We start from the raw sequence: 18,736 nt of genomic DNA on the forward strand, positions 1-18,736 counted from the left end.
CAAAACTCCCACCAACCAGTGGGATGGTGCACCTGTGTCTAGTCTAAGAGAGGGCAAAGCGGAGGTATTTGACTTGGTAGAGAGGTTCTGGAAGACCTTTCAGGAAGTGTCTAGTTGTTCTTCTAAGATGATTTGCTACACAAAAAACTAAAAATAAATAGATTTTTTTTGCCCACAAGTAACTAGTCAAGTCATTTCTTGAATCTTTAGTGAGATCCACCTCAGGAGACACAGCCTTTATCCCCCTAGGGTTCCATTGCGCCTGGGATGCCGTCAGAGAATGTTCTGCCAGCTCTGCCAAGAGCCTCCTCTTGATACCAGTAGGCACTCTCCTTAGATCAGTGGCTTTCAGCCCCATCTGAACATTACTATCACCTGAGAGCTTTTCTTAAAAAACCCACTCAGGCCCCACCCTAGACCAATTAAATCAGGACATTGGAAAGATAAGGGGAGAAAAGGAAGGTCAGGTACCAGTATGTTAGAAAAACAATCAGCCCAGGTGATTGTAATATGTAGCCAGAATAGCGAACAACTGCCTTACATGAATGCGATTATCTTAATTTCGTCCAGTGAGAATAATTGAAACTTTCACCTTAAAAGACTTCAGAATGCAGAGGGAGCCGCTTTGGTGACAGGTGTGTGAGTGCCTGTGTGTACACCCTGGAGGAGGGGGATCGAGCTGGGTCTCCTTGCAATTGTGTGCTTGCCATCTCTGGCATGTGGTGGAAATGCAGCAGATGGTTGGAGGGTAGAGTTTCTTGGACTCTGGAATCTGGTTGATTGTCAGAGGCAGACCGCTCTCAGGGCATGGGCGTTTGCTGCAGAGGCAAATACATGCCTCAGTACAAGCAAGCTTCTGGCTTTCTCTCTCCACTTCCAGTCACCCCAGTTTCCCTCTCCTTTCTCTTACACTACTGCTTTATTTAACCTCCTAAATTATGAGGCTTTATGTGAAATCTATAGCCTCTTTGAGGAAGCATATTCAAGCCTTAGATTTTTTTTTTGTCCTTTAAAAACTTAAAAAGCACTGTGAGCACCTTACATGTAAGTGGAATGAATGTATTTTTTTCCGCTAATGTTGAAAATATCCCCAGGCATCTGGTGTGTATGAATGTGTATAGATAGTACATGCATAATAAACATATTCCACCTTATGAATATTTATACACAAGATACATATATATTGAACATAGACATACATATGTAAATAGTAGCCCTTGTAAACTATATGCAAAGTGTGTTTCCCAGCATATGCATTATAGTGCATCAGGAATGTAATAAACCTCCCATTAAGTTCAGCAGATTTTGAGGTGGCATTTTTTGCAGAGTTGTTTATGATAGGGTCTAGTTACAATCCTTGTATAGGTCCCCCCCCCCCTTAATATTCGTTAAAAACCAGCTAAAAACAAGGCACTGGACATGGCAGAGTGAGAAAGATAAAATAGGTGTCTCTGCTTTCAAAAGATCTGTACCTCACAGAGTCGCTTAAAACTCTGTTATGAAGAATCTAACATCGTCCTGCCCATTTGTGTCTTACTGCTTTCTTACAACTGCCTTTTATTTACACTCTCCACTTTGAAACAGGTCCCACTGAAGACCATGTTAACTTAAACCCTCATGGAGCTGCAGACTAGCACTGGTGCAGTGAGAAGGAACACCAAGGGTTTCTCTGTCACATGTAGTACAATCTTTTAACTGTGTTTTTATTTTACTCTGATTTGGTGGTGGTGGTGGTAGGGTACAATAAAAAGGCACTAAATCCAAGAGATATTGATAAATCTCAAAATGAAACCAAAACAGAGCAATCTCTCCCTCTCACAAACTTCTTGAAACCCACGTATTCCTGCCTGTGACATTCCACTTCCAAATTGAATCCAGTTCCCACCCCGCCATAAGTAGCAGAAGCCTTTATTAAAAACAAGCTATACATTCTCCATTGTACCAAATACGGATCCCTTTCTAGAATCACAATCCCCAGGCCAGCCGAGGAGCTCTGAGTGATACTTGTCAGTGGGCAGATCTCACTCCATTAGGGGAGAAACAACCCGCAGCTCATTGTTTCCTCCGCCTCAATCCATACATCACAACAGGTAGCTCTCAGCTGTTCCCTTGGTGCCAGACATACATTTTATCTAAAGAGACAGCAGACAGAACTACCTGCTGCTTCCTGTGCGGCTCTCCCTGTGTTTCTCTCCTTTTTCCTACTTCACTTGGGCTTTTAAAAATCAGCTGGCAGGGAGCCAGGAGCTCATCATTTTAATGCAGTGCAAAATGGAATATGCATAATTATATGCAAGCCATATGTGAGGGAGACAGCTCAGCTGTGGATTTCAGGAGGCCAGGAAGGAGAGAGCAGTTAGGGCTAAGATGAGATGAGAGCAGAGCGGAGTGCAAGTGTCACCCAAATGAATGATTTAATGAGTGTGCTGCAGACACGCCTCCTTTCACCTACCTCTCCCTTCTCTCCAACTCCAAACCAGAAACCGATGGAGACTAGAAAGAGAAGACTGTATGCAAGCGGTATTGCTGATGGGTTCTGTTCATGTCTCCATTTATACTTCAGCTTTCTTAATTAACAGTGTAGATCAAAATAACCAGTAACTTTTAATGCAGCTTCTTAATTAAATCTATTTTTTTACTGCATTTGATTGAAGAATCATTGTTCTTACTAGATCATTGCTCCTTTCAGATTTTTATTTAAAAATCGAGAGGAATCAGTTTATCTCTAATAGTATTACAATGCAAACTATAACTATGCAAATTGCTTTTCTTATGGCCTTGCTATTAGAATTTTTTAAAGTGCATTATCTAGAGATTGCTTAAGCATGCCAAAAAGTTTAAACACGTATGTATGTCATACAATCCTAAATGTACAACCAAAGTCACTGAAAGACTGAAGTGGTGGTAATTTCCAACAAAAATTTTTATTTTGGTTTGATTAATATTTAAAACGTTAAATATTACACCACAATGAATTTGCGTGTTCAAACTAAACTATGTAAAGAAAAATAAATCCCAAATTTTGATATCTAAATGGCGTACTGCGTGTTTAAACAAACTTCTTAATAATGTTGTTATTTCTGGATTCCCGTTTGTTTAATGATCTGAGCTGTTATGCTTTTAGCTTTTTTTTCTTCCATTATTTGTAAGTCCCTAAATAGGCCATTATATTTCCCTTCAGGCTAGAGATGAAGATGGACATGCTGAAAATTTTCCCCAGCAGCACTATGCTAAGGAAACTCCAAGGCTTGCCTTCAAGAATAACTGCGAACTACTTGTAAGAATAATATACTTACAACAAGTCTAGAATGTTACTTTAGCACAGTGAAAACAGTTTTTGAAAGGGTTTGTTCATTATTACATAATTTATGAAGTATTATAGTTTTTCTGTATAGTTCTAAATGCTAATTCTGATATCACTGAATATTAATTATAAGATCTCAAGTTGTGTGCACATCTTTTATATCTGATTATAGAGCTTGGATGGCCCTGTCTTTATTAGCTTGTTTTGTATAGTAGTTTATAAGCAGCCGTTTGGAGAATGGCTAGTAAAGATAAAAATACAGAGAAATACAGTTGATACATGTAGCTTGGAAAGAAACAATCCCATCCCCACCCCTCCTCCTACTTCCTAATTGTACACTATTTTAGGAGACAACATGGTAATATTTTGTTCTGCGAGGAGGAGAGATCGCAGAGCTGACATGCAGTGCTCCCGTTAGAATTCAAGTGTTCCTACACTCTCTTGCCAAACTCAATCAGGCACTTTCCTCTCTCCTAAGTAGAAGTCAAAGCAGCGACAGGATGCGGGGATGTTTACAAGTCGTGAGAGAGAGGATATCAGCTGTGACAGGGACTCTGATCCAACGCAGGGTTAATTTGCTGTTCATTTTAGCATTTACAGCGAGACAAGCTGAAAAGCAAGCAGGAATGCCTATTATATTTCTATTAAATGAATCTGTTGGGACCTAATGTTCTTGATTAGCTTTTGAAAATGAGTACTCCGCGATGCATTTTCTGTTTACCTAAAGTAAACAGAGAATGAATTGTCATTTATTTAGAGATTCAAACACTGCTTTGGAAAATGAAGCTTTATGAGGGATCTAGCTATGTTGTCCCTAAATGTTCTTTTCTTTTCAATCGCATTAAAGCAAAACATTTGCTCCAACTCAGTGAAAACACTGAAAGACAATGAGGGGGCTCGGTGGTTGCATTTCGAGGTAGTCTCATTCCTGTTTGGTTTTTTGGCGGAACACAGTGAAGCTCTGCCAGGTCTCAGCATTAGGAAATCCCACATGTGACAGCGTTTGGGCTTAGCTCTGATACCAAGTATTCATTAAAAACAAAGTGTCCAAAGAGCAGGAGAAGAGAGAAAAATGCAGTTTTTACCCATTCTAGCGGCAGTGGTTAGATGTCGACGGCAAGGAACCCCTTTCCCAGCCCCGCAGCCTGCGGGGTCGCAGCAGCTCCGCTCGCTGTCCGCGAGCAGTCCCTCACCAGCCAGCCCAGGCACATTCGCTGCTTGTAACTGCAGGTTTTCCCCCTGAAAATTGAACTCACCTTGTATTTTATCTCAGGGCTCTTAAGCTTCCGGGCCTGGGGGAAACCCTTTTCATTCGGTTCCGTTTTAATGTCTCACTCCATAGCTGTGGCTCTCCAGCAGGAGACCTTATGGGCCATTTAGGCTATATTTTGGGATCAAAATGCTTTGGGGAGTCACTACTTTTTGGGGAAATTGTTTTAAGTGATGCCATATTTCATTATTTTTCTGTTTACTAGGAAAATGGATGTGCTGGAGTCTTGGTTGTGGTCAGTTTATACTGGAGGAAGTAAAACGCACATGTGAACGTCTCCTCCAACTATCTTTAGAGAAAATATATATTTAGTCCTTGCTGTCCTTAAACACAAAACTGTGTCGGCAGTCATTTTCAGAGATTGGTACAATCTTAGCTCTTCTAAGCCACTGTTAGAAGTGTTTTATTTTGGTCAGCATATGATAAAGGAAAAAGGAAGATAAAGAGGAACAAGACATGTGAGCTTATTTCTCCAAGGAGAAATTTAATTTTTTCCAGCTGCAAGAGAAGCGATGGTGTTTGGCTGGTTATAAAGCCCTGAGAAGCTGTGCTTCTATATGAAAGAGACCTGTTCATTATTAAGAGAGAAGTAGGAAGTCCTTGGAGTTTTCTTAGTGCAGCTCAGAGCAAATTTTTAAAGAATCCATGAGAGGAGCTTGCAGGCTTGCTCCAGAGTGCTTTCTTAGCTGAAGGGTGGTTCTGCCATCTCGCATGGTTCTCTGCAGCAAGAGCCGTGGGGGGGTTTACAAAGTGGGGGAGCCCTGGGGGTGCTGGTGGTTCTTGGGAGAAAGCATTGAGGGCACAGGTTACTTCTAGGCTCCCGGGTGATCAGGAACTCATGGCTGGAAGGCTAACCTCTGGGCCACAGGTGTTGACAGAAAGTGCCCTGGCCAGGTAGCCTCCAGCTTAATTACTGACTGTTGATTGTCTCTGTCGTTTACCCACACCTCCAGCCTCTGCTTCTTGGAAAAGGGAGGAATATTAAGGGACCTAAACAAAAGCAGAGTAAAATCAATGCCTGGAATACACAAGCATGTGTCATCAGAAGGCACTGACCAAGAAAGCATTGGCTGATAGAAAAATCTGCTGTGCACCTGTAGATTTCCTATAGGGTATTGATTTTTCCATTTAAATCCCAAACTGTAATATGTGCCTTCATACTTAATGTCCAGCACAGATGACTGTTTAGTCCGGTGCCAAGGTTCTTTGGTTGGTGATTGTGCAGCAGCTCCCTGATGCTTTTTATGAATTTTGAAAATGCAAGGCTGTCAAGATGAATGACATGAGATAAAACTTGAGTACTATATGATATGTCACAATTCAGTGTGGCCCCATCTACCGCTTCATAGATAGGCGTTCACACACACACACACACACACACACACACACACACACAGGATATTTTGCTAGCATAGGATATAAACTTATGACCAAGGCAAATAACTTTCAATAAAAGAAACTATAGGAAATTCACCTCACATTAACACCACAGCAATGCGACTTACGGGAGCCCAGAAGAGGGAATACTTAGAGCCAGGCCCGGGTGACTAGCTTTTGCCCCAAATTTCAACTCTGTTGCTGGTCCCTTTACCATTATTGCATCATTCTTTGGGGACTAGTAGGCCTTCTCATTTCCTCTATTAAAATGCTCATATTGATGGAGGGAGTTGGATTAAGAGCGGGAGAGGAGGACCTTAATCATATTATGAGCTCACACCTCACCAGCCAGGACTTCCTCAGTTCCTGAAAGCCAGCTGGGAGTAAGACCTTGCAGAGTTACAGCACTGGCAGGGTTCTTGGAGGGAGAAGACCTGTAGCTAGAGGAAGAATGTTGAGAGAGTTTTAGGGACGGAACTGAAGGCAACTGAGCTTATTCCCCAAACGTTCTTAGGGCCGGTCCAGAGAGCATCGCCGCATTCAGGAAGAAGGTCAAAGTATAGTCCAAGGTCAGCAGCAATGATGTAGTGTAATTGGGTTGGAAGGAAAGCAGGTTTGGGAAGTCTGAAAGGAGAAGTAAGAGAAAGGAAACTCAGCGGGGAAATCAGCCTGCCTCACTCAGCTCTGGATTCCCAGGTCATCCAGACCAAGCCCGACTCCCTTGGCTTTTCCCAAGGCTGTGGGAGATGGAGGTTTTGCAGAGGGAGTGGGAGGGAGCCCGCAGCTGGGAGGTGAAATAGAAATAGCATGGGGAAGAATTCTTTCCGGTCGCTTACAGTGCCAGCGCAGGGAAAAGGTGGAAACTTTCAGTTTGGCGGCCTTCTGAGATGACGGGGAGGAGAGAGGCCTAGGCAGTTCTGTGGGCCGATGTGTCCATCTCATTTCCCTGTGCAGGCAGACAGGTAGATGACAAGAACTGGACACTTTGGAACTGCTAATGCGGAACTGCTCTGTAGTGATATAGTGTTCAGTTAACAAGACATTATTGCGCATCTTCTGTGTATAAGGCACTATATCAGACAGTGCTTGTGGAGGGCGCAAAATAGAAAAAGACACAGTTCCTTCCCTGAAGGAGCTTATAATCCAGTAGGAAGACTAGTCATATACAGTATTATAGTCATCAGGAAATTTAAAGTTAGAATTTTGCTCCAGCTAGACTTTAATTTATGCTACGTCACTCTGGTGGTATATCATAAGGATCATGGGCACAAAGGCTTAAAATTTATGGTGAAACATCTGGTATCACATCACATTGGATCTGTGTTTCACCCCTTGGACCTCTCTGTGCTTCAGATCTGCATCTGCTAGATGTAATAATAAATGGTAGTAACCTCTGAGGATGTTGTAAGGATTGGAAGTGATGACATATTTAAAGTTCCTGGTACATAGTAACATTCAGCACACATTAGCTGCTATTACTGTGATTCCTCTTACTCTCATGATTGTTATCATTGCTCAGTGAGCTGTGCCCCAGGAGAGCACCAGCAAAGTTCTGGAGCACAAAGGAGGAAGAGATTACTTCCATATGCGGTAATTAGAGACTTACGGAAGGGGATGCCTTTGATCTGCGCCTTACATGGGTTGGGTTTGATAGTCGGAGTGGGGATATGAGGGAAGGGGGCATTCCAGGCAGAGGGAAATAGCAGGGGCAAAGTCAAGGAGGGGGGAAAGCACAGGCCAGGTGACCCACACCTCAGCTGGCATCTAAGTTGGCAGGAGGGTAGAGTACCTGAAGGATAAAGGGGTAAGCTGGCAGGCAGGCCCATTTGCAGAGGTCTCAGAAACTGACACCACCCTATCAAGTCTGGACATAAGTGGTTGTACTTCATGGAAATTCTTAGTACATGTGTGGATTGAAAGAAAATTATTATGAAAAATTTCCAACATACACAAAAGTAGAGTAGAGAGAGTCATATAGTGAACCCCATGTACCTGCCACCCAGTTTCAACAATGATCAGTTCTTAACTTCGCTTCATCTGTCCTTTAACCCTCTCCTTACCCACCCCACCCCCTTTTATTCTTCTGGAGCATTAGGAAGCAAATATATTTATTTGTTTATCCTTTTGTGAAAACTTTAGCACCCCACTCCTCTGGCTGGAAAGAATCCATTGACACCAATTAAATGGGGAGTTGGAGCTTTGGGATGATGTACACATAAAACAAAGGAGTCTGGGTTACGCAGTGTGCTTTTCCCTCCCTGCTCAGCGCAGCCTTGTAAGGCTGGGACAACCAGATCCAGTTAAAAAAGCCCTTAAGGTGCAAAACATACCACAGTGCAAGTGAAGAGTTGAGTCTTCCTCACTCTCAGGCCCCTGGTTCTAAATGCATTTCCTTAAAAGTAAGATCAGATCTCTTTGCAACCCAGCCCAGCTCATCCGTACACGTTGGCCTTATCACAGCAGTGAGGAGAACTTCTGGACTGCGGTCACATCCTAGCGATTGCTAGACTTTCCTGCTAGATCATGGAGACATAATGAGAACCCCCCAAAAAGTGAAAGACACTGCCACATTTCTCTTGAAACTTGATGAGCTCCTCTTACAGAAAGCCAGATTCACATCCCAGCTCAACTTGAATTTATGCAGTTTCTTTGATGTTACAGCTGAGCAGCACAGGCACTGGGAATTAAAATTTCTGGTGACACTCGGACTCCCATCACATATGTCATATGACATATGCATATATAGTACTCTGTGTACCTGACAGAGTAATAGTGTAAGCCCCCAAAGTGTAAGATGACCCAGAGAACCCCAGGGATTGGTTGCTGTCTGGAGAGAGTCAGCTTAGCCCACAATTTTTTCCACCTACCCTTGAGTCTGGGGCTATTCCTGTGCACGTACAATTTTTTTAAACTATGTTTTAGAAAAATAAAACTTTTTAGAAAGACATGGACCAAGAGGAGAGAGCAAGGGCATGTCCCATAAAGGTGGCGCAGTTTTGCTCTCCCACAAGACCGTCTAGGCTTTAACACAGGCAGAAGAGATGGAGTCTGCCTGAGCCGTCCCGTCACCTGCTCATTCCTCTGCTTCCATCTGTGCCTTGTTTCGCTTTGTTCCCCAGCTGGGTCTGCTGCTTCACTCTCTTTCTTTTCAGCCTCTTGTCCCCCACTGTGGCTATGGTCTCATGGTTCAGAGCCTACTTGTCCTGTACAAAGACCCTGTGCACCACAGTAGACAATCTCCCTTCACCTCCCACCCATGCAAACCCTGTTTTAACTCATTATTTTTAGTGCATGTGGGGCAGAACCCATCTGGTGGAGGGCTAGAGTTCCCCAGCATCTGCCCTGGTAAAAGGGCTTTTCTTAGGGTTAGGGACCCTGATTTGATTGGAGATCCTTGGTCCCTGGCAAGCTCCCTTTTCCAAGGCATAGAGATCTTTGCCTTTCTAGTTTCAGGCCCATTGCACACAAAGGTCAGAGGCATAATGGTTTGGTTTCCATGCTGGCTTCTCACTCAATACAGTCATTCTTAGAGCCAGAGAGAGATATTAGGGACCATGTGTTCTCTAAGGGAGCCCCCATGGTGTGGTGGGTAACAGTGGGCGCCCGATCTCAGCTCTGCAGACATGCCAGCTTTGCAACCTGGGCAAGTTTCTTAACTGCTCTGAGCTCAGTATTTTTATCAATAAAATGAGGATAAATACAGTACTTACCTCCTGGGGTTGTTTTGAGGAGTAAACTATGCCTGGCGTGCAATGAAGGGTTAATAAGCAGTAGTTTTATTCCTAATAAAATGGAGCTAGAAAGTGGCATTAGTTTATTCATAACCTTAAGGCAGGTGCTGGGAGTACTTGCCTGTATTCTGTAACTAGAGTCTCTTCCCAACTGGTTTAGATAGAAGCCCATATGTAATATTTTAATTTGTAACAAAGAAATCCCTGACCATCCATCCAGTTGCCTATTTATGCTGAGGGCACGAGAGATGCTGTTGGCTGCATAGCGGATGTTGCTGACTTGTGAGGTACTGCAGTGTTGGAATACTTTTCAAAGAAGAGTACAGAAATTCCAAGAAATAGTGTGGTATTGTAGTGAAGAGATTGGACTCTTGAGCCTGGCTGTTTGGTTCAAACTCAGGAATCTCCACCACCCCACCCACTGGCCATGTGACCTTGGGCAAGTCACCGAATCTCTCTGTGTCCATGTCCTTATCTATAAAATGAGGACACGTTTACCTATCTGGTAGGATTGGTGTGAGGTCTAAATGAATGACTTCCCATAGATGCTTATTAGAATGGTATTTGGCAAACAGCTGGCGCTTAATGTTGTTGTGATTACGATTATAATTATTTTTTCTAAGGTCGCTTACTTTCAAACACATCACAGAATACCACTTGGCCAAATTTTCTAGCAGTAGATTGTCTGAAAGTCTTGAGCATGCACATTTACATGCAAATGCCACAGAATTTCCTTGTGAACAGTGAGAAGGACAAGATACATTATGCAGCTAATTCTTAGAGCTAAGCTTTTTTTAATGTATATATAACTCTCAAGGAAGACTCTCTACATGATCCAAGATCTCTTCATCTTGCCCTACCATTTAATAGTAAAACTGTTAATCTTAGAAATATGTCACTAAAAAAAAAATGCAAAGGAAAAATGTAATTTACACATGGGAATATATACAATATATACAATATATACAATAGCAAAGGGATGTGTCTCAGGAAACCATCCTTTATGGGGTACTTCCAATGTGCCAGCGCTGTGCTCAGTCTTTACAGACCCTTTTTTAGAGTCTTTATTCTGCATAACTTTGCTAAGTAGATAGATGTTGTTATTTCCATTTTACAGATGGGGAAATTAAAATTCAGAGATGTTACTCTTTGTTCTGGGGGAGAAGAAGGGACCTAGCAAGCAGCCATAGAGCTGAGCTTGACCCACATCTCTGGCCTGTACTCAGCCCAAGACACTGCCACTTTCTTGGGGTGGGGGGGACACAAGTGTAATGTGGTCTTCCATCTCAGGGTTACAGAAGGGATTCAGTCTATGTTTTGGGGGATGAGTGAATTAAGAAATTAATTCAGAATCTCACTTCTAGCTTCTTTATAGTAACAATTCGTTCATAGAATTCTGACGCCAGCAGGAACATCATTGGGAATTCTAGAAAGGGGGGATTTATTCAGAAAGGCATATCAGTGTGTGAGGATTCCCAGTGCATAAAAAATTGTGAAGAAAAGAACCAAAATGTATGTGTTCTAACTTGGTAGACTATAGAAAATATACTTTTCAATGTGGCCTAAGCTTTTGAGAGCATTATTTTTATGCAGCAGCAGTAGATTATGTGTGACAGGCGCTAATTCTCCTTTTGAAGGTTTTGATTCTTTCTGTGATGAGCAAGGCCGCTTTAAAAAGGCGTGGGTTCTTTTGACTCGGCCCAGTTGGAGAATTCCGTCTGTCGAGTAGCCTGCTGGAGTCGGATGTCAGCAACATTTTGTCCCCTTGTCTTAATTGCTAGATCTGAACAATTACCTAAAATACCGAAGAGAATTCACCTCTGATGGCTTCATGGAAACTCTAGGTCAGATATCAAGCAAAGCCAGAAAAATCAGATCGGATATCAGTTATCAATATAAAATTGTGCAAGTAACCAGCCAGAACTAACATTAATCATACTCAGTCCTGCGCTTGGTTTATGGCTAGCAGAGCAAACTAACGGAGATCTCTTGGGAGAAAAAGGAAAAGGGTATAAAAAATATTTGGAGTTGAGATGAATGACATATGTGAGTAACAGAGGAGACAAGAAATTGGAGATGGGGCCGAGGGGTGATGGGGGACTGGTGAGGGAATTTTAAAAGGGAAGAAGGAAGATAGAAGCCCTTCGATTAAGCTGCAGATGAGCAGATCCAGGCAAATAAGAGTCTTCAGAATAATGTATTTTCTCATTGCATTTGGCTTGAAGGGTCTTTAATAATCGTGTGTTTTGTACATTTCCTGCTCTCCTGGTCTGAGGTGTCAGGCTTTCCTGGAGGCCTTTTCCCCAGCTACTCCTCCCTCCTGCGTGGCCACAAATAACCGGGAGTTGAGACGCCTTTTAATTCCGGACCAGGCTCCCTTTGGCTGAGAGCTCTGTCAGGCAGGAGCTTTCTTGTTCCTCTCTGCACCCCTGAAAGCCTTGCTCCCCCATAATATATTTCATGGATTCTAAGATGCTTTTTCCCTTTTGAGCATTTTAACATCTCAGAAATGGGATTGCATATTACCATTGATTGCATATTACAAATGTGAAAAAACATTTTTAATTGGCTGTGTTTCTGCCTAGTGGTATAAAATAACGGCACCTTAACAATCAATGGTGATATAGATTTACCGAACTGTGGAGGTAGGTGCTCAATGACAATTTGTTGAGCGAATGTATGCCACAACATATCCCCCTGGTTCTAGTTCAGGTGAAAAGGAAATGCTTAAGGTTGCTTCTGGATTGTGCCTCGGCCACTGACAAGGCGGAGCGGAGGCTTGGCCTGTGGTTGCCCTGGCTGAGCGTTTACTGCTGTGTGAGCACTTACCCTTCAGTGGAGCTGGTAGACTGCTGTGCTCATTCTTGCAAAGGGAAGTGTCCAACCAGTTAAGATGTACCCCAGAGAAGCTGGTTTTAAAATAGTAAGCACTTTTGTCTTCATTATCCAGAAATTGCTTAATGTTCTACTTGGGATTGCATATCTAGGAATATTTCTCTTGAAAATTCACAAAGATACATTGGTAGAAGAGCAATGATTTCTTTCTCGCGATAGAAACAAACTGTAGGTTTCGTTAGGACAAAGTATCTTTCCTAAAATAAATTAGGACGCCCTTACTCACTGCTACCATCATTTCTTAGGTTCCCAACCGATAGAAGAGACAAGGACACGTGGGTGCATTTCCTTCCCTTCACATTTTATAATCCATGCTCAGAATATGGACTTGTGTATGTAAAGTCACACCTTAAGCTTGCTTATGTGAAATGCTCTTCTGTGTTAAGTGTTCGGGTCGCAGTGTAGTTTGGTTTCCTTTGAATGGAAAAGTTGAAGCTGATTCTGGTGTCGCAGCAGGATCTGTTACACACTTCTTTGTGTGAACAGAGCTGGGAAAAACCACAAGTATATATGTAAGTGTCAAAGCCTGAGATGGGAAGGGAGGCAGCGTTTAAATACCAGGCATGTGCTAGGATAAGGCCCTTACATAAAGAGTAGCCACATTATTAAGATCTATGAGATACTTTGGGGGCCTCTGTTGTACAGCCATTTAAATGAGTGATGCGCTTAACTTCTGAATTGTCTGATAAATGTGTAAGGAGACTCCCAGGGAACTAACCGCCATTTGCGGCTAAGATAAATATTTATGCATTTGCCAGGTAACTTGACTTTTGAAAATATGCAATATTGTTGTGTATATACGCACATAAAATACAAAATATGAAGGCAAATTTGTATATTGTATTTAGAAATGCGGCTAGGTATACAGAGGAAAAGGAAAATAAATGAGAGCATAACAAAAGGGCTTATCAGCCTGGGGCAGTGACAGCTCAATCACTGATGCAGTATTTTTTCTATAATAATTTGATGGTTACATATGAATACATAAAATAAATAACACGGGAAAATACAGTTGCAATGAAATTTTTATTTTCACTTTTCCTTCGCATTTTGATTTTTAAACAATGTTCTGACCATCGTCAAGTCAGCAGAGTTGAAAATTGAGTTGCATCGATGGAGACAGAGGTTTTGATCATTCAGACTAAAAAGACCTTTTCTCAAGGGATATTTTCTCCCTAGTTTATTTGGTCTGAATAGTTTTTGTTTTTTTTAATTTCTAATTTATTCTTTTGTACACGCTGCATGAAGACAATGTCTATAAAGATTTAAAACCATTTTTTAAATCTGGGTGTTTGGTGTCATGGACACATCTCAGAAAGTGGAATTAATATGAGAGTAGGTGCCTGACCCAGATTTTGAAGACATTGGTCTTTCACTCTCCCCAGGGCTGTGCTACAAAGTCATGTTGCAGTGCAAACGCGGTATAAAATGTGGGCCCTTCTCATAAGGAGTTTACAAACTAACTGTGTTTATATGAACTTCCAGGGTATAATAAAGTGCCAGATGGCGTGGTGCGGTGATTAGAGAATAGAAATCTCTGTTAAAGTAGCCTGTGTGCAATAAGGAAGCAGAGGGTCATTTAATGGGGAAGAGAGGGCAGCTGGAGCCATCAGGGGGACATCCTCAGAGGAGGGGACGCCTGGGCTGGCCCTTGGAGGGTGGGGGGGAGTGGTGGGAGGGCACCCCCGGGTGGACTGATGGTGAGAGCGGTGAGCAGCCACCACGTGGGAGGCCAGCTGAGAGACTGCCTGGACTGGCATCACTTTAAAAGTGGTGAGAAGAGCAGTAACTTGGTAGGTTGTGGTCAGATAATAAAAACAGCGAGAACTAAGCAGTTAATTTTACATTTGATATTTCAGGCTAAGGAGATCTTCATTAGGTACCCAAGCCAGGAAGCGCTGCCATGAACACAGTGCTTTCCCAGGTGGGGAGCGGGGAGCCTTCTAGAAGGGGCCTGAAACAGTCCAGGGTCACTGTCGTGAGGACAGAGGCCTCTCACAGCTGGAAAGGCGAGGAAGAGAACACACTACAGATGATTGTCCAAAAATATTGGTCATCAAGTTCTCATGCCATGTTAATATAAATAACCGGCAAAGATTTCGTCTCAAGCCAATTTGCTTGTAAATTTAGACTTTGGACAACAGTCTTAATTGGGTAGCTAGTTGTGTGCAATGGGAAAAACAGGATCAAAGTAGAAGCAAGCAAGTGAAGTTCAAAATCTTTATGATCCAGAATGATTCAGAAGTCAGTGTGATTTAAACTGTAAAAATATAAACTAGGGAAAAAAGGTTCTTAAATTTGGATAATTTAACGAGGAATAGAACCTTTACAAGAATGCCATAACCCCTTCCCTGTGGAAACAGCACAGAGGAGGCAGTGTAGTATGTGTGTCCTGGAATCACACCGGCCTGGTCCACTTCCTGGCTGTGTGGTTACCAGCTTTGTGGCCTTGGGAAGGTCAGTTTCGGCATCTGCGAAACAGAAGTAATCGCTGTTACACCATTCAGAGTTCCAGTAAAAGCTAAAGGAGACACTACATATACAGTGCCTGGCACATAATGAACACTCGATAAAAGGTAACAAAGGGAATAAAATCCTATTTTTGTACTCAACTTTTAGGAGAAAGGAGGAAATGTCAATAAGTAAAACTCACATGAGTATTCAGAATCCTTGTCTTTTAAAAAGGAAGTGAAAAAGCTTGTGATGTATAGCTTTTGATTGTGTGGACTTAGCTCATTCTTTACAACTTGCACATGCACAGGACTCTAAAGCTGGGATTTCTCCAGTAATGACCCTAAAGATTTTCAAGATCTTCATCAAAGAAAAAACATCTTGTTCAATTTATTATGTTTGCTAAGAGCATCAGCTTAATATAAATGACTGGGGAGGGGGCATCTCACACAAAAAGGGTTTTCTAGTCAATCTCCCAAATTAAACTTCTTATAATTCCACATTCCCTGATTATTCTCAGTACCTGGCTAGTTAAAATTCCACTTCTCTTTAGGAAGTAAACACCATCGCCCACTGTCTTGGCCACCTTCTTTTGTTCATATGCCGGCAAGTTTCAGAATATATCAATTAGGCACTTCACTGAGTTGATAATCAGTTTTCTTTTAGTATGATCTAGAATATGTTTGGGATTTGCAACAGTTGTAAAAATGAAAAACAAAGAGACACAAATCCAAAATAATGTGAGCAAAATGTCACTTACTGAACGTGATAAAGCTACACAGAGCATCTCTCTTGGATAGAACTCTTGAAAGAGTTGGGCTGCCCCTACACAGATTATCAAGGTCATGTTGCAGATTCAGATGAGCTGTGGGACAATCAATGACCCCTTACAGCAGAAAAACATGTAAACAGACAACGAGACCTTATGTCTTTCTGCACACTCTGATTTTTCTCTTTCTAAGCCTAATATACCTATTTAGTCTAATTTAGTTTTAGCTTGAGTTATGCTTTCTAGAATTACTAATGTGTATGTGAAGAGTGGAATTTTTCCTCTAGCAGGAATTAGGGTGTATGTAAAATGCTTTTCTCTCCTCCTGTGGGGAATGGCAAGAGCCACATACCTATCTTGCTCTCTCTATGTCTGGTCGGTCTGCAGTAGGGACTCATCTCATGGGGCCCATGATGGCAACGGTCCCTCCCAGAACCAGCAGCCCCACAGTCTTGCATCTAGTAGGCTGGCTGTCATGTCATCAAAGTGTTCGCCCCGGTAAACAATGGAAGTACAACCGTTTCTTTTTAGATTGTGAAACTAACTATACAAAGTTATTTTTAGATTTGGTACAAGTTTAAAAAAATAAATGTGGTTGAATCTAGTTTTAAAAAAATGACAACAATACTTGGGTTGACATTTTAAGTTCTAGATTTCAAGAGAGAAGTGACGGGGCTGTTAAGGATGTTGATGGTTAGAACAGAAACCTGGAAATAGGTAACGGTTCTGGAATCAGTTCTTCACTCCCAGCTGCCATCATCACCATCTCTTTGGCTTATCTGGGCCAAGTGTTAACATTTCGTAACTGTTTCCATAAATTAAATAGAGAACTGTGTGCAAGTGCCACACACTATCAAGCTTTCCTCAAAAGCCCACATCATCGAATCCTCCTACCATTCAGTCAGCAAGTTTTATTGAGTGCCTACTATGTGCAGGGCACAAGGTCATCTTGGATGGGTATAAAATGGACTACATCTTTACAGAATTCCATCCCTAATTTTTATAAGATCTTTGTAAATTTACCTTATATTATATATATATTATATAGATATGCATAAGCAGATGTAAAGCCATCTTAATGAAGGCTTTTAGTAGGAGCTCAAAGAATACTTCCTGTGTGAATCAATGAACAAACCATACTGGTGTGGCTCCCCCTGGCGCTTTCCCACAGCCTGCTCCACTCCCAGGTCTCTCCGGGGTCTAGGGAGTGTCAGGAATGTCTGGAATGCGGCAGCGTTGGTGACTTGTGTTCCTCTCTGACACATTTCTAAGGTGACGAGTTTCCTGGGCAGTATGAATAGTGGCGAATGGGAAGCCACCTATGGACTCTGAGAACTACCTGTGCCTCCCTCCAGAACTATGACATGTCTCATCCTCTCTCTCACTCCAACAGCCCTAGTTTGTTTCCCAAATGAGAGAGTAGGGCCTGGAAAGAATATTCTCCAAAGTGCATTCAACTCTCCATACTCATGTTTATGTTTGAATTTAGCTGCGCGAGAAGGTAGCAAATGTAGTACTCAAGACATTAGATTTAAAAATATGTTTTTTCATCATTTTCGAACTAGATTAAGATTTTATTTTTAAAATTTTATTTGTCAACTATAGTTGATATTCAATATTATTTTGTATTAGCTTCAGGTATACGACACAGTAATTATATAATCATATACTTCGCAAAGTGTCCCCATTGATATTTCCAGTACCTACCTGGTACCATGCATCGCACAATATTATTGACTATATTTTCTATGCTGTGCGTTATATCCTAATGACTATTTTGTAACTATCAATTTGTACTTCTCAATCCCTTCACCCTTTTCACCCAGTCCAGAACAAATTAAGATTTTAAATGAAAGAATTACTTTGGAAACACTACTACATTCCCAAGTCTAAGTGAGACAGTCCCTCTGGCTGGTCTAGGATTGCAGGCAGGGCTTCTAGAACACTCCCCTCCCCTTCCCGCCTCCGCCCACCCCACCCCTCCCCGCCCTGTGATTTTCACGCAAAATGTTAGTGTGTCCAAGATACAGTTTTCTCTGGAACCCTCATGCTGCTGAATTGGCCCCATAGAATTATCATACTTCTTTTCGAAATAGAATATGCAAAGTCTTGAATTTTATTACAGAATTTAATATCAATAATTACTTAAAATTTAATGAACTTCACTACTGATTTAATTGCTTCTGAGTAGTTCCACTTAACTTATTAAAGAGAAGCAAGGACATACTCATTTAATGAGCAGCAGAAGTCTTGCCCTCACATCTGCCTACATTCTCTTTTCAATTAATCAATTATAGTCCGATGGTGCGTAATTACACATTAAGAAAGTTATTGGATATCTCAGCATGCCTGTCCCGGGGGGCTCATGAATACACTAATATAACACACCTGTAATGACCTGTGCTCACATCTGCAAATTACACTCATTTCTCTCTCTGCTAAATTGAGATGAGAGCAATTACCATAAACTTTTTGAGTCACATCTAGTCAATGTGATATGGAGGGAGAAAGTGAAAAAGAAACACTGAAAGAAAAGTAAAATGGAAAAAAAATACTTTTTCTGCAAGTATAAGTAAACTGCCTTTTGAAAGGAGCTTCTCCAGACCCAGAGCTCTTGCGGAGTGGCAGAGGACCAGTGGTCATCCACCTGAACTCTGTCTGCAGAATCGCACCAAGCACTCGAGAAGAACAGGCCAGCATTATTTGAACCCAAATAGTGACTTGCTTTTCAGCTTCCTTCAGGCCCCCGATGAGAGACACAGGAAAACCTTTTGAAATCACAGTCAGGCAAATTCGCTTGGCTTGTTTCAAATCAAACCAGAGTCTGGAACCGATCCCTATGCAGGGGCGCTAAGCCTCTGCATAGCAACTAAACTAATTAAAAAAAAAAAAAAAAAAAAAGGGAAAGAAAGAAAAGGAACCCACTAAAAATGCAACAC

The 18,736-nt window shown here is 41.9% G+C and overlaps 1 protein-coding gene across 2 annotated transcripts in view; it reads left to right on the forward strand.

Moving 5' to 3' along the window:
• SOBP (sine oculis binding protein homolog) overlaps nucleotides 1-18,736 on the forward strand; it is a 152,840-nt gene that overhangs the window by 85,300 nt on the left and 48,804 nt on the right. The window contains exon 5 of one of the 2 annotated variants that reach the window (XM_081141587.1): nucleotides 3,182-3,277. The exons of the other annotated variant lie outside the window; for it this stretch is intronic. Coding sequence (XP_080997713.1) covers nucleotides 3,182-3,277 — 96 coding nt within the window. The remainder of the gene's footprint in view (nucleotides 1-3,181; nucleotides 3,278-18,736) is intronic. 2 annotated transcript variants of the gene reach the window in all.

This window comes from Miniopterus schreibersii (genome assembly GCF_964146895.1).
Source record: "Miniopterus schreibersii genome assembly, chromosome: 6".
In the NCBI taxonomy this organism is placed as follows: domain Eukaryota; kingdom Metazoa; phylum Chordata; class Mammalia; order Chiroptera; family Miniopteridae; genus Miniopterus; species Miniopterus schreibersii.